At 45.4% G+C, this 20,209-nt stretch overlaps 1 protein-coding gene across 1 annotated transcript in view; it reads left to right on the top strand.

Annotated features, from left to right (window-relative positions):
* CDH13 (cadherin 13) overlaps positions 1–20,209 on the top strand; it is a 647,236-nt gene that overhangs the window by 147,365 nt on the left and 479,662 nt on the right. The window contains exon 3 of the mRNA XM_082366865.1: positions 7,300–7,452. Within this exon, the coding sequence (XP_082222991.1) occupies positions 7,300–7,452 (153 nt within the window). The remainder of the gene's footprint in view (positions 1–7,299; positions 7,453–20,209) is intronic.

The following is a 20,209-nucleotide window of genomic DNA, read 5'->3' as shown; positions in this document are numbered from 1 at the left end:
AAAAAGTTGTTCTGTTTTTGAGTTTTTTTGTTGTTTTTTAACTGTATAATAGGTAATATAGGCTCATTTTATGAAACCAAAAATATTCTAGAGTGAAGGAAAAAATATCACCCCTACCTCCATCCTCCAAAGACCTATACTATTCACATGTGATTTATTCCCTTTGGAAATGTGCGGGGGCAGAGACTGATTATTTTCTAGTTTTTCATCCTTTTGATCATATTGCTTATATACGTAGAGTCTTTTATCCTTTGAAAATAAGTATCTCCTGATTTTCTAAATAGGTAGAATTAGAGCATTAATTTAGTTGGCTATGACAGGGCAGAAGTGCTGGGGTATTTGTGTTGGAGCTGCTTTGTGCAGCGAGCACAGTGCGTGCTTAGACAGAGGGTCTTCACACAAGGGAATCCTTTGCAGATTATAAGGATGGGGACGTGTTCTAGGTCCCTTCATGACTCCTGGGCATTAGCACTGCCTGGGAAGTTAACTTTGGGGATTTGTAAAAAGAGAAATGAGAAGATACTGCGGTTGCATAGGTAAACTGACCACATTAAAAAAAAAAAGTACAACAGACTTTAATTTGTGAGTTTATGAAGCATTTTATGATCTTATAAAAACATGCAAACAAAGTTGCACTTTTTTTGAAAGCTTAATCAGGTGTCTTATGTGTTCCAAACCCAGGAAATGTTAAAAGAATAAATAAATAGCCCAAGGGACAATAACCACCCCCAACAAAGAGGCCCTCTGCTCTCTGTGCCTTAATAGACCTCAGCGGTGAGCAGGGCTAGACCCCGATGATGAGGTGGTCTCCCTGGAGCAGGGCAGAGGGTCAGGAGAAGCTCCAGTGAGTAGGCAATCCCTGGTGCTGAGTCCTGGAAGACAAGGAGAGGCTCTAGCAGACAGGACGGGGGATAGGAGTCCAGCTGACCTAGGTCCAGAGAAAGTGGGCAAAGTTCAGAAGGCCTATGGCTCATGGTGGCAAGAGACAGAACTGGAGAAGCAGGTGGAGGCCCATCAAGGAGGGCCCTGGGGGAATTTAATCTGGGAGCAATGGGGAAACATTGAAAGTTTTTTTTTTTTTAAACAATCACTTTTGTTATTTATTTATTTATTGATGGCTGTGTTGGGTCTTCGTTTCTGTGCGAGGGCTTTCTCTAGTTGCGGCAAGTGGGGGCCACTCTTCATCACGGTGCGCGGGCCTCTCACTATCGCGGCCTCTCTTGTTGCGGAGCACAGGCTCCAGACACACAGGCTCAGTAATTGTGGCTCACGGGCCTAGTTGCTCCGCGGCATGTGGGATCCTCCCAGACCAGGGCTCGAACCCGTGTCCCCTGCATTGGCAGGCAGATTCTCAACCACTGCGCCACCAGGGAAGCCCCATTGAAAGTTTTAATCTGAGAACTGTCTTGGCCAGATTTGTGTTTGCATTTTGGAATGACCGTTCTGGTTGCAATTAGGACAGGAAGGGAAAAGAGAGAATCAGAAACATGGAGGCCAGTTAGGAGACCACCGTAACATTCATTTACTTACTTGGTATGCAAATATTTGCTGAAAACTTACTGTGAGTGTTGTGTGTGTTCTTGGCCCTGACAACAAAACGGTCAAAAATCTCTAGTGGAGATCTGAGTTAAATTGCCGGTACTGGAGATTGGCAGAGGACAGAGCTAGAAGTTCTTATAGTAAAGAGAGTATACAGAACTTGGCAACTATGGCATTTTGATGTATCAAATACATTTTCCATACGGGAAAAAAAATGATGTCAGCACAATTAAGGAAATGTCTGAACCTACAGGGAAGCACCATAATGGGCAATTAAAAACCACACTGACTGAATAAAGACACAGACCTACTAGAGAATGGACTTGAAGATACGGGGAGGGGGAAGGGTAAGCTGGGACAAAGTGAGAGAGTGGCATGGACATATATACACTACCAAATGTAAAGTAGATAGCTAGTGGGAAGCAGCCGCATAGCACAGAGAGATCAGCTTGGTGCTTTGTGACCACCTAGACAGGTGGGATTGGGAGGGTGGGAGGGAGATGCAAGAGGGAGGAGATATGGAGATATATGTATATGTATAGCTGATTCACTTTGTTATAAAGCAGAAGCTAACACACCATTGTAAAGCAATTGTACTCCAATAAAGATGTTTTAAAAAAAAAACCACACTGACTAAAGGTAATGTGGGGTCTGGACTGGATTTTGGATCAGAAAAATGATAGAAGTAGAAAAACTGGTGAAACCTGAATACATAAAATCTGGAGGTTAGTTAGTTAATAGTCACGCATCAATGTTAATTTCTCTGTTGTGACCAATGTTCCATGGTTATAAAAGATGTTAATATTAGGGAAAATTGGATGAAAGCTATATGGGAACTTTATACTATCTAGGCAGTGTTTCTATAAATGGAAAGTTACTCCTACCCCCAAAGTCTGTATCTATCTATCTGTCTATGTGATATAAAATATATTTATATTACATAAATATAATAATATATGTAAAAATATTACATACTATATATATATATAACTTCCAACCACATTGAATAGAAAAATTATAGAATAATTTATACAAAATGGTCCTATTTATAAAAATGTAAAAACATTCAAAATTGCTATATATTCTGTGAGTATGTATATATGTATATAAATTCATAGAATACCTTTAAAACACAATGCAACTTGGTATTGTTGGCTACTTGCAGCAGAGAATGGAGGTGGGAACGGGATTCAAGGGGGGACCCTGGCTTTGTCTGTAATACACCGCACTCTGGAGGAAGTAGGCAGTGAAAACACCCTTCGAAACTCAGACCAAGCATCACTGCTTGCTCCAAGCCTCTGTATTTCCTGCCCCTCGCTGGGTGCAGAGGACTCTGGTCCCACCTGAGCCATGCCACCGACACAATTGATGTTCCGGTCACCCTCATTGCTGCCTGGGAAGTGACTTTACCCAGGTATGCAGCAGGACTCCTGTGTGCTATTTACACGCCCTTCCCAGAGTGTTGGCACCCAGCGTCCAAGTTCTTTCTCATCATTAGCTATTTTTTTTCATTCTGACTCAGAGGACAATGAAGAAAAATCCCACTGTGAAAAGTAGTGTTGAATTACAAAGAATAATAGGAAGGACCAGCTAATTGTGAAGCCCTGCTATGTGGTATAATGTGTGTTAACAGCTGCTGCAGGAGCAGAGACTCATGACAGGATTTGTTCTGGGCAGGAGTGCACTGGATTTCTTACATTCCATCACATTAAACAACAAGAAAAGGACGATAGCCTTGGGGCCACAGCCATAGAGCAGCATTTGGACAAATCTTAGGAGTTTAACGTAGTATAATAAAGGTCATCTGGAAACCCACCTGACTTGCATGGAACAGCTTTGACGTGTGGCTGAGGCCTCCTTTGCAGCCATTGCGTACCTCCTATTTCTCCAGCTCAGTGAGGCTGGAGTGGACCGGGGTCCCTCTGAAGCCCCACCTGGGGACCAAGAAGCTGGAGAGCTGTTGGGTAATTCCTGAATCTAAGTTGAGCCAAGACTCCCATCTTTCCCGTGGAGAACGACCCCTACTCCCATGCTTTCTTCTCCAAGGTTCCTCCATGCCCTGGGGTGCCTTTGATACACATGGAAATGTGGGACTTGGAGAAATACCAACTTTGCTTTACTGACGTTCTAGAAAACAGGCTTTTAAGAGTTCCTAATAGTGTTATATGTTTAAAGTAGGTCTGGAAGGGAGGTAGCAAACAGGCCCAGCCTTTTTTCCGGCAGAAGTCTCCCAACAGTAACGGTGGAAACCATCACCAATCATAATGAGTGTGGATGGTGCCGAAATCCATCTAAATGGGTGGTCCTCAATCCCGGGTGTGCATAGAGTCACCCACGGGGCCTAGTACAGCGCAGATTGCGAGGCCCCACCACCAGGGTTTCTGATCCAGGGGGTCTGGGTGGAGACTGAGAATCTGCATTTCTGAAGAGCTCCCAGGTGATGCCCAGGCTGGTCCAGGGAACCATATCTTGAGACCAATTGTTGCAGGTAGAATGAGGCCCTTCACCTCCCTGTGCTGGCGGCCCTGTAAGGCTCATCAGTCTGGGGGCACCGTGCCTGGTGTGGCTATGAGCGCTCCTTCAAAACAGATACAGCACCGAGGACCAGGAGGCAGGTTCAACTGATACGTTCAAAGCCAGGCCTTTAAAAACAAAATGTTGGGCTTCCCTGGTGGCGCAGTGGTTAAGAATCCGCCTGCCAATGCAGGGGACACGGGTTTGAGCCCTGGTCCGGGAAGATCCCACATGCCACGGAGCAACTAAGCCCATGTGCCACAACTACCGAGCCTCCGCTCTAGAGCCCATGAGCCACAACTACTGAAGCCCGTGTGCCACAACTACTGAAGCCTGCGTGCCTGGAGCCCGTGCTCTGCAACAAGAGAAGCCACCACAATGAGAAGCCCACACACCGCAACAAAGAGTAGCTCCCCGCTCGCCGCAACTAGAGAAAGCCCACATGCAGCAATGAAGACCCAACGCAGACAAAAATAAATAAATTAAATAAATTCAAAAAAAAATGTTAGAGAGAGAGAGACTTGTGCACTGCTGAGCAGAGGTCTTGCTCCTTCCCCAGAGAATCAGTCATTTAAATCCAGCAACCAGCACTAATTAAACAGGGTTCTCTCCAAGACCCTGCTTCCATGAGGTCACGTGGTTCAAGATCTCTAAGAGAGAGAAAGGAAATGACATAGACCTGATCTTTACAGCAGGAGGAAAAGTTGCCCTGGGAGGATTTCTGAGTCTAGAATTCAGCTTTCCATGTTGAGTGGCAGGTAGAGGAATGGGAGGATGGCAGTGTTTGCCTCAAGAGAGCTTTCAGGACGGTCTCCCACTGTGTTTCTTCCAGAAGGTCTGGGGTGCTGTGCTCCCCACCCTTTCAGAGCAGGGGAGGGTCAAGAAAGGAGAACAGATCACAGAAACCTTCTCCTGACAGGTCCTTTCTAGTGGGTGTGGTCAGAAATCCACTCTTAGGAAGCAGGACAGTTCCATAGCCTTTGTAGGTTTCCCATGTTCATTTCCCTTTAGTTAATATGGCCTTTGGAGAGGACTTGTCCCACGGGTGTGTGTAGGGGAGCAAAAGGAAGAGGTTTTAATCCATATTTGGGCTGAAGTGGTAAGAGCAGGAGGGGAGCGATGGTAAATGTGAAAGAGACAAAGAGGAACAGAGTTGGCTCAGATGCCCCTTCCCACAGTAAGTCTGTTTCCAGAGCACTTCTGTCCTGAAACCAGAGACTTTTGTGAGTTTTGTTTCTTAAAAGGAAATGTGTTCCCTTAGAAAGGGATTTTTTTTTATATTGTGGCTAAGATGTGTTTTATGCCTAGAGGTGTCAGTCCTACCCATTAACAACAATGGCATGACTTTGTTATTATTATCATTCTTATCTTAGTATTCTAATTGTCTGTTCTGATTTATTGAGCCCCTTCTATGTGCACACAGTATCTCAACAAACTCTCAGCAACCCTGGGAAATAAGTGTCGTTATCCCTATTTTATAGATAAGGAAATTGAGAGCCAAAGAGGCAAAGAATCACATTCAAGGTCACAGGACTGATCGTTGGCCAAGCTAGGATTGAGACATATGTTTGTCTAATCAGTGGAGCTCCTCATTAAACAGATATTGGCCTTGGTCCCTGCCGTATGCCGGGCACTTTGCCAGGCATGGGACCCAGCGGTGAGCCCGATATGCTGAGGCTGTTGACCTCATGGAGCTTCCAAGCAGTGAGGGTAATGTCAGTTGGATTCAATCGAGTCAAGCAGTGACTAAAAATGCTTTTCATCAGAAGATACCACATACCTTATTTTTAGTCTCGCTTTGGATGATATTTTCTGTTAATTAAAAAAAATGCAAACAGAGGTAACTGGTGTTTAATCAAACTTCTCAGTGTATTTTAATAAAGAATATTTTAAATCAGAAAAAAACTGTACTGCCCTATGGACTGCATCATGCTCTTACTCCAGTGGTCCTGGCAGAGGAGGCTTGCCATGAGGCTCACTCTGCCTTAGGCACCACTGCCACCTGGTGACCCACGTCAGAATTGCAGGCATGGCGCCCACAGAAGTGCCACCACCACACCTCTTCCTGATTCCACCAGAAGACACATTTCTGGTTCAGCCACCTAAATCCTCCAGACTCAGTTGACTATATTCCAATAGGTGCCTGTTTACTTGTAAATTGATGACAGCCAGATCAGTATTAGCTTTCTTTTATCCGTTGTTCTGAATGTCTGTTGTGTTAGTGACCTCTATAGTGTTATAATCAAATTAATGTCTGCAGGTATTGATGATAAAGTGATATTAAATATACATGAATGCTTGTTAGAACTCTAGAACTAACCTATGCAAATTATGATTTTCTCTTTAATTGGATGCTTTCAGATGACATCAAAACATAACATAATTTGCCCCCTAATTACCTCTCAACCTCACCTCTCCTCAAACCATTCTGGAATTTTTGAGGCTCTCTCACATGCCTGCTGCCTGTCTATGCTCTTCCCTCTGCCTGGAACTGCCTTCCTATATCTTTACCTTTTGAATTTATTCTTTAAATGTCAGATCAAGGCTGACCACGTCTAGTGAATTCAGCAATGACGGTGTAGCATAGCAGTGCCCCTAGGGAGATGGAAGATGGCTTCTGAATCCCGTCCTTGTTTCTGTAATGACTGTGACCGTGGCAAGCTTGCGTAGCCTCCCCGAGTCCCACTGATTCCATTCATTAAGTATGAGTAATAACGTTCCCTGCCCCCAGCATTGTTGTCAGAGTTTTTTAAAGTGTGTGTAAAATTCCTTCTCAGCACCATGCCTAGTACCTGGTAGAAGCAAGGGCATAGGTGGCGCTGTTGATGACTGCATACACATAGATAACCTAGAACCCTGATTAATGCCTGCCCGGTATAGGACTGTCAAATGTTTTCCATTGCTTATTTGGTCTTACTTGCAGAAAAAAAGCCTGTTTCCCGGGAGTTAAAAATAATACAAATGCCCAACCTTGAACTTCATGAAGTTACTTCCCTCTTAGATTCATCACTATACGTCACCCCAGGGCTGGTAAGCTTCCCCGGCTGAAAGCCACAAAGATTTGCACATTAGGATGAAAGGTGTTAAACAGTGATGCTCTTTTTGGTGATGCTGCTTTAGTCAAGTTCATCCAGCACCTCTGCGTTGGCACCTGTGATTAGTAGATTGGTCACTGAGGTGTGTTTGTACTGTGCTTTCTCTGTTTTCCAGCCAGAGTCTTAAGTGTCGCTCTGTTTCTCTGACCAGGTAGTCGATAGTGACAGACCGGAAGGGTCCAAGTTCCGGCTCACTGGAAAGGGAGTGGATCAAGAGCCTAAAGGAATTTTCAGAATCAATGAGAACACGGGTAGCGTCTCCGTGACACGGAACTTGGACAGAGAAACAATCGCTACCTATCAAGTGAGTACCCCTCCCCCCCACCGAGTGCCCACCCCACACGCAGAGATGTGCCTTTCAAAGACTGCTTCCCTCCCACTGAGCTCATTATTTCTGTGCTTCATCAAACCCGGGGCTGTGCGGCTTTAAGTGTGTCTCTGTGGAAGCCGAGTGGCATTGAACCCTGACAGAGCAGCAGTGGGGGCCCCTATCTCATCAACGGAGCCCCCCAGCTCTGTGCGAGACTTTGGGCACAAAAAGCCAAGAAGGGGGGACCCTGGGGGGATCTCAGAGGAGGTCAGAAACCTTACATTAACATTGGTTTTCCAGAAGCCAGCTTGATAATGAAGAGCTGAAAAAAGTATAAACCCCTGGACCTGATCATTCTACTTTTAGAAAGCCATCCTAAGGAAATAGAGAGGAATTTAGTTAGATTTTTGTACAGTGATGTTATAGCAGGACACGATCCTTAAAATGGAAACAGTTGCTAAATATGAAGCAATATATAATGGTTAAATTATGGCACAATTTTGCAAGGAAGTTTTCTACAACCATTTAAAATATTTTTGAAGAAGTTCTAGTTATATGGGAGATTTTCAAGATACTGAATAGAAACAGACACACCAACACATATGGTATCCTCATTACAGATGGAGTATTTACACATATCATGATGGGTATGTTTGTGAAGAAGCGTGACAGAGGAAAAATCAAAGTGTTGGTGGTTGTATTTGGTGTTGATTTTTTTTTTTTTCTGATTTTTCTACAATGTACTTGCTTCTCTTTTATATGGAGAAACAAAAGGCTATTTGTAAAAGGATAGTTTCAGAAGTTGACACCTGTTCAAGATTCAGAGACCAAAGTAGTTGCACACAGATATTGGGGTGAGCATTAAATCTCATATAGGCTCCAGGTCTGTCCTATCCCCTCCCTACGACACCCCCAAGAGTCCCATCTCACAGCCTGTATTAAGGACCCAAGCCTCTGAGGGCAGTAAGCTCATTTTTCAAGAAATGGGACAGGATTCCCAGCCATTTTCGGGGAAAACCTCTGTGGGATGCAGCTCACTGAGCTGGAAGCAGGCACTTGGGAACGAGGCCCAGTCAACAGTGTTTGCTTTCCATCACCGTTGCCCGTCACATGCGCATATTTACCTGGATTGGGCTCTGGGGGGTGGCGGCCAGTTTCTAGGACTGGACTTGGCATCTCTGGTTTTCTTTGTCAAAACACCTTGTAAGAACATCCCAATCCCACTTCAACAAAATTACTTCCTCTTCCCTAAAAAAACCTCCATATTCTTCCTTTTCTGCAGACAGAGGGTGGAGGGACATTGCACTGGAGAGTCAAGTGCTCTGGCTGGGAAATGGGTACCCTGGGTCTAGCCTCCTCTGTCACCATGAGATACTGACCTTGGGAAGACCAAGTAAGCACTGGTCCTCAGGATTCCACCCATAAAATGCAGATAACACTTGCCTAGCCACCAGCTGGATTGCTGTGAGTTTCCAGTGAGGAGAAGATAGAAGAGGGCATTAGAGGCATTAAAATACTAGACAAATACAGGGCAGTGGGTGAGGAAGGGCCCATCCAGCCTCATGCTGAACAGGGTGTTCCAGGGTCCCGGGTCCTGGGAGGACCTCCCTCTCAGAAACTTTGCCAAAAGGCAGATGCTGTGAGCATCTGCAGGGGGTACCATCTGTCAGAGGATGCCAAAGGGTGACCATTGTGCATCCTCAGTGAACCCCCGGCACGGAATCTGGTTGTTGTAGAAATTGAATGTTGGCACCCTCAGAAGTTCCCAGGTCCAGCTGGACTTGACGGTGACCACAGGTGACCTGGCAGCTGTCAGTGTCCAGCTGCTGTAGGACAAGCCAGCTGCAGACCATGGGTAGATGCCCTCTACTTTTTCCCTGCCTGTGATAGGAATATCTCTTAATTTTCAGACGCAAGGAACTAAAGATACGATACATTTCATGATTTCATAGCATAGTGATTCAGACCTCTGGGGTTAGCAAATTGCCATTCAAGTCTCAGCACTGCCGTTTACTGTGCTGTTTTTATCTTGGGCGACCCACTTGCCCTCTCTGAGGATTTTTGATTCTCCTCCACAAAGTGGGGATAGTATCAGCATCTCTAAGGACTGTATAAAATGAAATAAAATTATTTTTGCAAATTCTTAGCACAATGCCCATCACCTAGTGAGCTTTCAGTAAATCAGAGCTGCTCTTATTCATTTTTTTGCTGAAAAAGATTTAAATTTTTTGGTTAAGTTCCACAAGTTTTTAACAACAGTTTTCTACCTTCAACTGTGAGAGGGTTGACATCTACCACAGACTCATGGTTTTTCCTTCTATCCTGACAGGAACTGAACTTCATAGCATTTGCTGCCCCTCTTTTAAGTAAAGAGAGAGATTCCTGGAGGAAGCTGAGCTCTAGAATTACCTAGGAAATTAAGAGGGTACAAGATAAAGAATAAAGGAGCGGAAGTCTTCTTGGGAGTGTTCTGTAGCCTGGAAATAGGACGAGCGTGAATCAGAGAAACCGGAAAAAACTGGTTGCTAGGAGTGAGAACTGGTAAATGAGAGGCTGAGAGATGCCTTTTTGGGGTGACTCTGTAGGAGCCATTTTAAGAGCTGAACAAGAGTTTGGATGCATGCGTGGCTAATTGATCCTCTCTGATGTTTGTGGGACCCAAAGGTGGTTTAAAACGTCGTCACCCTTTTGGGAGTCCTTCCACATTCAGAGAGAGATTTCTGGGCTCTGTAAACCAGGGCCCACCTCAGAGTGAACATTCTCCTTAGATGGCAATGACCTTGATCTCCAGGGACAGTGAGGGGAAGATGCCTTGGGGCAGTTACAGCGGGAAGAACTCAAACACCAACATTCAAGGACTGATAGGGAGTGGGAGTGATGAGAAGGTGGCCTTTGGTCAATCAGGTGGCTTGGTTTTGATGTTGTCAAAGATACCAGTCAGAGATTTTCTTTAAGGAGAATTTTTGATTCATGAAGTGTCCCTTTCCTCTGGCTTCCGAAAGCTGAATGCAGGGCTGTCAGGTACAGCTGTGCAGGGATTTTACTGCACAAGGGGGATGGCTGAGGGATGAGAAAGGCCTGATCCAGCCCCCAGTTTACTCGCCAAAAGCTGCACTGCAGTTCAGGGCTGTGTCCACAGGGAGAGGGCGGCCCCTTTCTAATGCTCACAAAGGTATCAGAGGGCAGGGTTGAGTAGAAAACCCCACTATTTTTTTATTTTTAATTTGGGTCACTTTTATTTTTATGTAAATGATAATAGTGATTAATATCAACGGCTCTGGGGTCAGAAAATTGTTTTTCAAATCTCAGCGCTGCTGCTTACTGAGCTGTGTGATCTTGGGCAACCCACTTACCCTCTCTGATCTTGTGATTCTCATCCATAAAATAGGGATAGTACTAGCACCTTTAATGCTTGTATTGAGTTGGCCAAAAAGTTCATTTGGGTTTCTCCATAAGGTGTTACAGAAAAACCCGAACGAACTTTTTGGCCAGTCCAATAAAAGATGAAATGACGAGTTTTTGCTAACTAGTAGTTGCTAAACAGCTAGTAAAATAGAGTCTGGTCTGTAGCATAGAGCATCTCATATTTTTCCTTAAAGTGAGGCCATGTAGTATGTAGCAGTTACAAACATAATTTTGCATGTAGCCGTGCTGGCTGAATTAAAAGCACAGCTTTTATGGACTAGCTATGGGAACTTAGGCAGGGTATCTGCCTTGATTTTATCATCTGTGAAATGGGGACAATAATAATACTGATCTCATAGGATTTAATGGACTAAATGAGTTAATGCGTGTCAAGCGTTTGGAATAGTACCAGGAACATGGTAAGCCCCATACAGTCTTACCACATGAGTGAGAATTAGTGAGGGGAAAGGCAAAGGAGGTAAATGAAAACTGGTGGTGGCCCAGCCTTCCCATCTCAAGCAAGAACTTCTCTTAAATAATCTTGAGTTTATTTGTAGTTTCATAATGTACTCCATAGCATATCAATTGATTCATCAATTCATTCATTCTTAATATATTTGATTGAGGACCTGCAGGATGAGGAATATAATGGGAAATAAGACGCACCAGGTTCCCTGCCCTCACGGAGCTTTCATTTTAATGCGTAGGCTTTGTTTCAAAATAAACGGATTTAAGCTCCTCGCCACTGTGTACAGGTGATACGCCAGGGAGTTGTGCCGTGTTCGTTGTTCTTCTTGGTTTACCCCTGGCGCAGGGCCACGTGTGCCCAGTGGAGAGGCTGCTGGGGCTTGGCGGGCATACAGCGTCTGAAAGGAGTACCAGGGGTACAGCGGCCAAACGGCGGCCTGGCCTGAGCCACTCTTCCCCAGCCTCACGAGGACCCAGTTTCTAATGCCAGGTCCCCCATGCCTCTCGCTGTTCAATTTAGTCTTTGCCCTGTTCTCTTCGTGTCCCTGCTGAGGAAGGTCCCTACCTATTACTCTGTGTTTGGTTCTGCTATTTCTGGATTTTAATGAGAACTGGGTTCCTGCCTTCTCAATATACTTTGGGCACAAGAAAGTTGCAAATCCACTTCATTTCAAGCGCCTATTTAGAAATGATTTACTGTCTTAGTGCAGTTAGGTCCATCTTGTCCCTGGTGGGCATTGTGGTTGGTTGCAGATCTGCTTCTTCGAAGAGCAGAATCCTGGGTCTCCAATTCCCACATTTTACTTTCCCCTCTTGCAAGTTTAAAAAGCAGAGAGCACATGGGTGAATTTTGTTGTTGTTTATTTTAAAGGTAAGTGCTATTCACATGCAAGTTCATACTATGGTGCTAGCATTTTCCAAATCCAACAAGAAAGCATTGTGAACTAAGCCTCAGAGATTTGCACGAAAAGAAATAGTCTGAGATAAATTTGTCCTTGAGCCCCTGAATGTGTATCATCATTAAAGTTACTGTTTATTGAACTCTACATGGCTGATGTTGTGCTAAACAACTCATATACTTTGTCTTACTTAATCCATTCACACAAGAGACTTCAGAAGTAGGTGTTAACACCATTTTATAGATAAGCAAATAACTGTTAAATAATTTTTCAAGGTCTCCCAGCTGGTGTGTGTTGAATCTGGGATCCATATCTGTTTCTCTCCACTTCTAAAGCCCTGAATTTTCAATTACTAAGAAACACTTCTTCCTATTTTACCTCCAACTAGACTCTGATGTCTAATCTGCAAATTCCTAGGCCTCTTTCCCAGGAACTCCACTTATTGGAAGGGGATTTGACTCGCTGGATGATCTGTTTCTTCTTAAATACTGTCTTTTTCCAAGACCCATGGCCACCTGCCCACTCTCCCTGCTGCAGCCCCCAAAGGGCTTCCCATGCTTCTGACCCGAAGTGGCACCTGGCAAAATAATTTAGCTCTTGCCGTATTGGAAGCTGACATATTAATGCAAAGCCTCCTGAAATATTACTCATTATTATGCATTTTGCCAGCGTTTGAGTGATTTGTGAACTCTTCACTGGAATAAAGTAGTGTAAATGATTCATGAATGACCAAGTTTATGAAATTCTATAAAAATATTAGCAGGTGGTAATGATTCACTCACACTGTGTCTATAATCTGCTGGCTGCAAATTTGTCAATATGGGAGGACAGGAGTGGAGGGGGAGACAGAGTCTGTTAGGCAGGTGGGGGGTTGGAGTTGGGCCCAGCAGGGGGTGAGAGGTGAAACAGGAAACAGGAGCTTGGTAGTGGGCAGGTGTCACGGGCAGGAGACCTTCGCCCTGCTCCATTGTCCACCGTGGGAGATGCACCAAGCACTGGGGATGTCACAGTTGGATGGGAAAAGAGGGGAGCACTTGGAAAGAGAACAAGAACTGACATTTACTGAGCACCTATTAAGTCCCCAAGAGCTCTCTAGACCTCCACATTCACAAGCTTTATTATCTTGTCCTTACTGACGTGTTAGCTGAGGGCCAAAGTGGTTCCCAAGATATATTACTGTTTAATGTGGGTGTTAACATTTATTGAACGTTTACAGCGTGCCAAGGCTCTGTGCTAGATACCTGAGTGATGATCTCATTTAATGTTTATAAAGGTGAGCTTGATGCGGTTATCATTCTCAATTATAGAACTGGTAAAGGGAACCATCTGTGTTCTTGGTCTTAGAACTCGAGTAGGATTTCATTGTGTCCTTCTGAAAATGTGCTCACATTTTCTGGGATACAACTTGCTCTCCTTTGAGCCAAATTTCTGGATAAGTTTGGACTTTATGGCTAAGAGTATCACTGTGAATTTGGAATACACCAGACAGGCAAAGGGTATCTATCCTTGCTCCTGTGTTTCCCTTCATGTGTGGCTCCGCCCCAGTGCTAACACATATGACAATTTAGCAGAAAGTACATTAAGATGAAAAATGCTGCTGTCATGTGGAAGTATGTGTATCATACTGTTAGCAATCATGAGACAACTGGGAGATGTAGATTTACTCAGATTAGAGAGTTATAACAATGTCCATGTTGTACATGGATGACGTACACATTACGTTGATAGAATTGCGCTGCCCTGGATAATACTTGTACTTGGAAATCCTCCCCCAGCCCTCAGTTCTGGGGACAAGCTAATTCTTTCTTCATCCTCTAGTCTGATCTTCCCCATGGCTGTCTTTTTTAGTTGTGATTCCTCCAACTAACATACAAAGAAAAGGGTTTATTGCAGGGTACAGATGGCTTATAGAATTGCCAAAGAGACCCAACAACCTGGTTTCCATGTAAAATGACCAGAAACAGCAGTGCCACAGGAAATACCCAGCCATATGTGGTACGATTCTAGTGCAAGGGTTCTCAGCCTCAGTACTACTGACATTTAGGGCTGGATAATGCTTTGTTACGGGGGCTGGCCTTGGGCATCACAGGGTGTTTGGAAGTGCACCTGGCCTCCAGCCACTAGATGCCAATAGTATCCCCCAGTGCCAGTCGTGACAATCATCCAGATACTGCCAATTGCCCCACGGGGGCAAAATTGCCCCCAGCTGAGAACCACTGTTCTAGAGGAGTCATCATCACTGCCACCTCTTCCTGTCACCCCGCTCCTGCGATGCTCAGAACGGGGTGCTAGCGACTCTGCCTTGGCTGCCCTAAAATGCTGGGTGCCCCTGATGCCATGCTTTCCGGAACCTCCAATCCCCAAAGCAGAGCCACTGCCTATGTCTCTCGCTTCCCTCACCGAGTCGCATGAAGAGATGTGTTCAGGGAAGACCCTGTATCATAGGAAGGACTCCAGCTGAGCTAGCAAGGGGCCTGGGGCGGGGGCTGTCACCTTCAGGGTCAGCCACGCCATCTGGGATATAACTCGCTCTGGCTGAGTTATACAGTACAACTTATTGCAGGTGAGAGGCGGTCAGTGATGAGGATGGCTAGCCGAGGGCCAGTGACCAGTCCTTGCCTGGAGAGTGTGGCTTCACCCCTATGATCTCGTCTCAACGTTTTGGTCCTGTCGATCAATAAGACATATGGCCTAGGAAAGCGTCCTAACTGGGAGGAGACAGAGGACTTGGGTTAAAAGTTTAGGCTTTGGTATCAGACCTACTGAGGTTAGACAGACCCTGCTAACAGAGGAGCCATATGAAATTGCCATTTTTATAGTTGAAAAAAGGGTGAATAGCGGCCATTTCATGGTTTGTCCTGACACTGTATCACCTTTGGCAAGCTATTCTCTTCTCGAGCTGTGTTCTCATCTCTAGAACGAGGGTGAGATTGCAGGACCGTCTCCTCGTGGTATTGCAGTTGGTGAGTGGGGTGTGTAAGAAGAGTGCTCCATGCACTTACTGAGTGTTCCAGAATCGGGAGCCCTCACCTCACGTGCCGGTTTTGTAGTTGAAGCTCCCTGCAGGGGAAAGAGAGGTGAAGCGGGTGCTAGGCATCTAGCGAGCAGTTAAACGGTTGAATGTCAGTAACACCGTGTGTTCCTCCGGAGAAGGCAATCATCCAAATGGGCGGTTTTCAAAGCGCGGACCCCCAGACCAGCAGCAGCGTCTGGGAACTTGTTAGAAATGCAAATTCTCAGGCCCCACCTCGGGCCTAACAAGCCCTCCAGGTGGTTCTGATGCTGGCACACGTTTGAGAACCCCAGGTCTAAATCCACTAAGTGTTAATTTCAGGGCAGCTGGCTTGATTCATTAATTTGCCTCAGCGAAGGTGGCCTTTGAGCCATTTCCATTACAGTGCCGCTGGGGTCATAGGTTTGTGCCTGAAAGGTGCTTATTTCTCCAGGTGCCCTGGTACGCCATGTGAAAGCCCTCTCAATCCAATCCATACTCTTCAAAACTGCCTTTGTTTTTGTTTCGTTAATGGCCCCTGAGAGCCAGGCAAATTTGTCCCAAGCCTCTTTGCTCTTTCTTCTGTAGACTTTGGATGACTGTTAAATACCATGTTACTGAGTCTTTGCTTATTTCTCAGACCAACCTTTTAGGCCAGAGATGAAAGTGTCTTCAGAAGATTTGAGCCAGTTCAGGCAAAAATAATTCCGGATAGGAAGAAGCTGGCCCTGGGCTCAGCAGAACCAGCTTTTCTGCCATCTTAGATCTGTAACCTTGAGTAAGTTATTTGTGGTTCTCAAACTTTGCTGCACTTTAAAAAAATCACCTAGGGAGCTTTTAAAACCCCCTGATGCCCAAGCTGTACTCCAAACCAATTAAATCAGAATGTGTTGGAGTGGGACCAAACCTCAGTCCATTGATCAAACTCTCCAGGTGTTTCCACTGTGAAGCCAAGTTTGAGAACCACTGAGTTAATATAATTCATTGATACCCCAGTTTATTCATCACTAGGATTGGGTTTAATGATACCAACCAATGATTTGTTGTGAATGTCAAATGAGATACACAGGTAGGAGTTCCTAACACACAATAGCAGAGAATCAAAGATATTATCTCCCCTCAATCAACCGCTTCACTCAGTGAATATCTGAAACAAACTCCTTTCTGATCTCTCTTTTGACACAAGCACTTAAAAAATTGAAATGCAGAGAAACACAATTCGATAAATAAGTAAACGGATTGTTTTCTGACTCACTTTAGAAAAAAATAATTCAGGAATTGCTCGCAGTCTTTCCCCACGCCAGTACCTCCAAGCAACTCCATCTGACTCTTTCCCGATTGGCTCTTCATGTTTCCAAGCGCCTCATTTTGCAACCTGGGCTTATCTGCCAGGTGCACCTGGTGAAACTGAGGCATGAAGAGGTTAAACGGCACCACTGCAGCAGCCGCATACGTGGATTAGACCACCGAGTTGCTCCTGACTGATTACTTATTTGGTCCACTAAGCAAAGCTGCTTCCTCACTCAGGGCTATGGAAACATATTTTCTAAACTTCATTAGCACAAACTCCTCAGAAGAGGTCCAACTTGAATCTTGGCAGGTGGGAGAACCCCGCATTCCTCCCTCAACTTTCTCCTCCCCTCGCCTCCCAGGCACCTGGCCCACAGTCTGGACCTACCAAACGTTCATGGCATGAATAAATGTGTGATGATCAATTTTTCTTTTTTTCTTTTTTTTTTTTTTTTTGTTTTAGTTATCTAACTATAACCAAATCTTTTTCCTCGTAGCTTTTTTTCAAATGACTTGGTGGCTTTTTTTTTTTGCCCAAGATGCTGAAGAACTACAAAATATCAGGACTGCAAGAGCCTTTAGACCCATTTTATCTAACCTGCTAAATTTATAAGTAAGAACAAGTTCAATAATTGACAAATGGTTTTGACCCTCAGTACTGAAAAAAAAATGCTGTTGCTATTTTGTTATCCCTCCAAAACAGGCATGGTGGCCACCCCCTCTGGGACTAGATCCTGCAAACACAGATAAGACACCCATTCTAGCTTCCACCACCCACTCTCCATCTATTTGCATCGTCAGTAGGCATACAGGGTTGGGGTTTTTTTTTCACATTTTGTAAAAATGGGCTGGGGAGGGAAGGAAGGAGGAGTTAGTTGGGAGCAGGGACCAGGAGGAGGAAGGAGCAAAAGAGAAGATGAAGACAGGCTGTCCTCCTCCTCTGGCCCCTTAAAGTGAGCTTGACACTTTGGGGTTAGAGGGCAGAAAATGATGGAAATTATTTTTTTTATGAGATACTTTGCAAAATTGGAGGACCAGAAGCTAATTAAACCAATGGCAAAAGACCGGGTAAGATTCCAGGTTCAAGCACTACGGCTGTGAGGCCAAGCGACAAAGGATGACAGTTCTAAAGCAGGCCATCCCCCTGCCCAGAGACTCCTGCAGCACCTTGGCGTGGGAAGGGTTGGTAACTAGGGCGTGGATCACCATGGCGAAGCTCCCTCGAGTGGCCCGGATGAAGGAGGAAGAAGCTGACACTGATCAGGGGGCACTTGTGAAGTCAGCTTTGGGTTTCCCAGGATGTGCCTGGAGTGATGTTGTGATGGGGGCTAAGTTCCCTTTGAGCAGGTGGAAACCCAGAGTCCTGTGATGGGGAATAAGGGCACATGTGACCCATGTCCTCACTGAGGCTGCAGGAGCTACCGACCTCCAGGTTACCCAGCTCAGTTCTGGCCAGCCCCCTGCTTAAAGTTTAATTGAAACAGACTGCATCAATTAGAGAACTGAAATGGAGTGAATCTGTGAGCAAAATCCCAGGATGAAAAGGAGAGTGTGGAGGACCCTGCTGTTCTGCCAGCTGAGCCTTCTCTTCCAGCCAAGAGAAGCGTAGCAAAGTGGACAGCACTTGCGGAGAGGCGACCTGGGACTGCCAAAAGGTTGTGCACACACGAAGGCCAGCGTGCGCTCAGCAGCCCCGTCAAGCATAATTCAGATCAACTACAAGATTTATTGACTCAGCAGACATCGATGGGATGCCGAACTCATGCCAGCCACTGGTTCAAGTTACTGGGGATAGAGCAGCAAATCACCACCAAGTTTCTGCTTCATGGAACTCTGTCAATATACAGACATTAGTGGGTATGTAACACATCAGGTGGTTATACATGCTGGGAATAAAAATGGAGCAGATTAAAGATGCAGAGAGTGATGGAAGCAGCTGCATGGTCCAGGCAGGCCTCACCTGGAGTTGACATTTGCAGGGAGACCTGATGGAAGGTCTGAGGGCAGGAATGCTGTCCTTCCCTCTCAGGTATCCTTGACATCAGGGGTTCTCATCCAGGGTGACTGTGCCCCCCCGCCCCCAGGGGACATCTGGCAATGCCTGGCGACGTTTTTGGTTGCCCCAACTTGGTGTTACTGGCATCTAGTGGGTCGAGGTGAGAGATGTTACTCAACATCCTACAAGGCACAGGACAGACCCCATGTGTCATGCTTTGCAGGCACCAGCATGGGGCTGGCCTCTTAGAGGATCTGGTTGGTTCACTGAAATATTCATCAGGCTTGAATAGACAAGAGGTCTGTTCATTTCTGAGGCACAACAGCACGGGATACTGTCCCCGTCCTTGTAAAGCTCTTGGTCTAGTTGGGGATGATGATTTGTAACAAGACACCTACACCACCATGGGACAAGGGCAGGGCCATCAAAGCAAGTGATGAAGAATGAGGAGGAGTGTTAGCCAGGGGACAGGAGGGGGCAGGGCAGGAGAGTGTTCCGGAGAGAGGGGGCAGAAGAGCTTAAGCTGCTCTGAAGAAGTGAGACAGTGACTCCTGAGGGAAATAGGAAATGGACTTGACTAGCGAGGAGGCGGGGTTGGGGGTGGGGGGGCGAATGCCGAGGAATGAGCTTAGACGTAATAGCCCTTGGTCACGGGCAGATGTTAGAGTGTTTCAGGCTGAAGAGTGACACGGTCAGATTTGGATTTTGCACAGACCGCTCTGCTTGCCAGTGGAGGACAGTGAGAGGCAGTGAGTCCTGTCTCTGTGTCTCTGAAGCCAGAGTGGCACAAATCACATAAATGGCGTCCTCTCCCGGAAGACCTGGGTGGTGAATTCAAACTCATGGTGAAGATATTAAATATACCTTTGGGTGAAATAAGTAGCAAGAATTGGGGGACCTGGTCCCACCAGGGCTTGCAGAGTAGGGTAAGGAGCTTGGATTTTATTCTAAGGACGCCTAGGAGGGATTTAAGCAAGGGAGTGACATCCAATTTGCATTCCAGGAAGATAAGATTTATTCGAGAAAGTCAACAATAACATTCAAATTGCCATGAAATAGAAATTAATTCAAAAATGCATTCATTTGTTGAGAACCCACTACCTAGCAGGCACTGGGAGAGAGAGATAAAAGATAAACCCTGCCTTCCCCGAGCTCAGCCTTAAAGTTCCCTTCTAGACAGAGTAAACCAGAAAACCTCTCCTTATTCTAAATCCATGGGTGGAGGGGTGGGGAATACTTTATGTGTTTGCCTGGTCCTTCCCATTTAGTTTGGCTCAACCTCCAGGCCAAGAGAGCATTCCCTGTTAAAATTCCAAGCTTTTAATTCTTTCTTCTTTGTGAGTTTATCAGTGGGCTATCTCAAAATTGTTTATTAAACACAGTTGGCTGGAGCTGTTAGCTGTTGATTTGTTTGATTGGCAGCTGTTTTAAGATCTTTATTATGAAGAAAGCTTATCTTGTTCTTGCAATAAGGCGTTATGTGGCAAAAGATCATTTCCATATTACTTTTCTTTCTTCTGAAGGTATGGATATTTGCATAATGGACTCCTTTATGCAAAGTCCATGTTTCTGGTACCATGTTGGAAAGATGACATGCTTGCTAAAGGGACTTGATTGTGTTCTGTCACTTGTAGATGCTCCTTCCCTGCCTGCAGCTGGGGTCAAACTGAGCCTTGGTCAATGTGACAGACCAGGCACTTC

The sequence above is a fragment of the Balaenoptera borealis genome (assembly GCF_965194805.1).
Source record: "Balaenoptera borealis genome assembly, chromosome: 19".
In the NCBI taxonomy this organism is placed as follows: Eukaryota; Metazoa; Chordata; class Mammalia; order Artiodactyla; family Balaenopteridae; genus Balaenoptera; species Balaenoptera borealis.
Note: the sequence above shows the minus strand (reverse complement) of the source record. Positions and strands in the feature narration are given on the sequence as shown.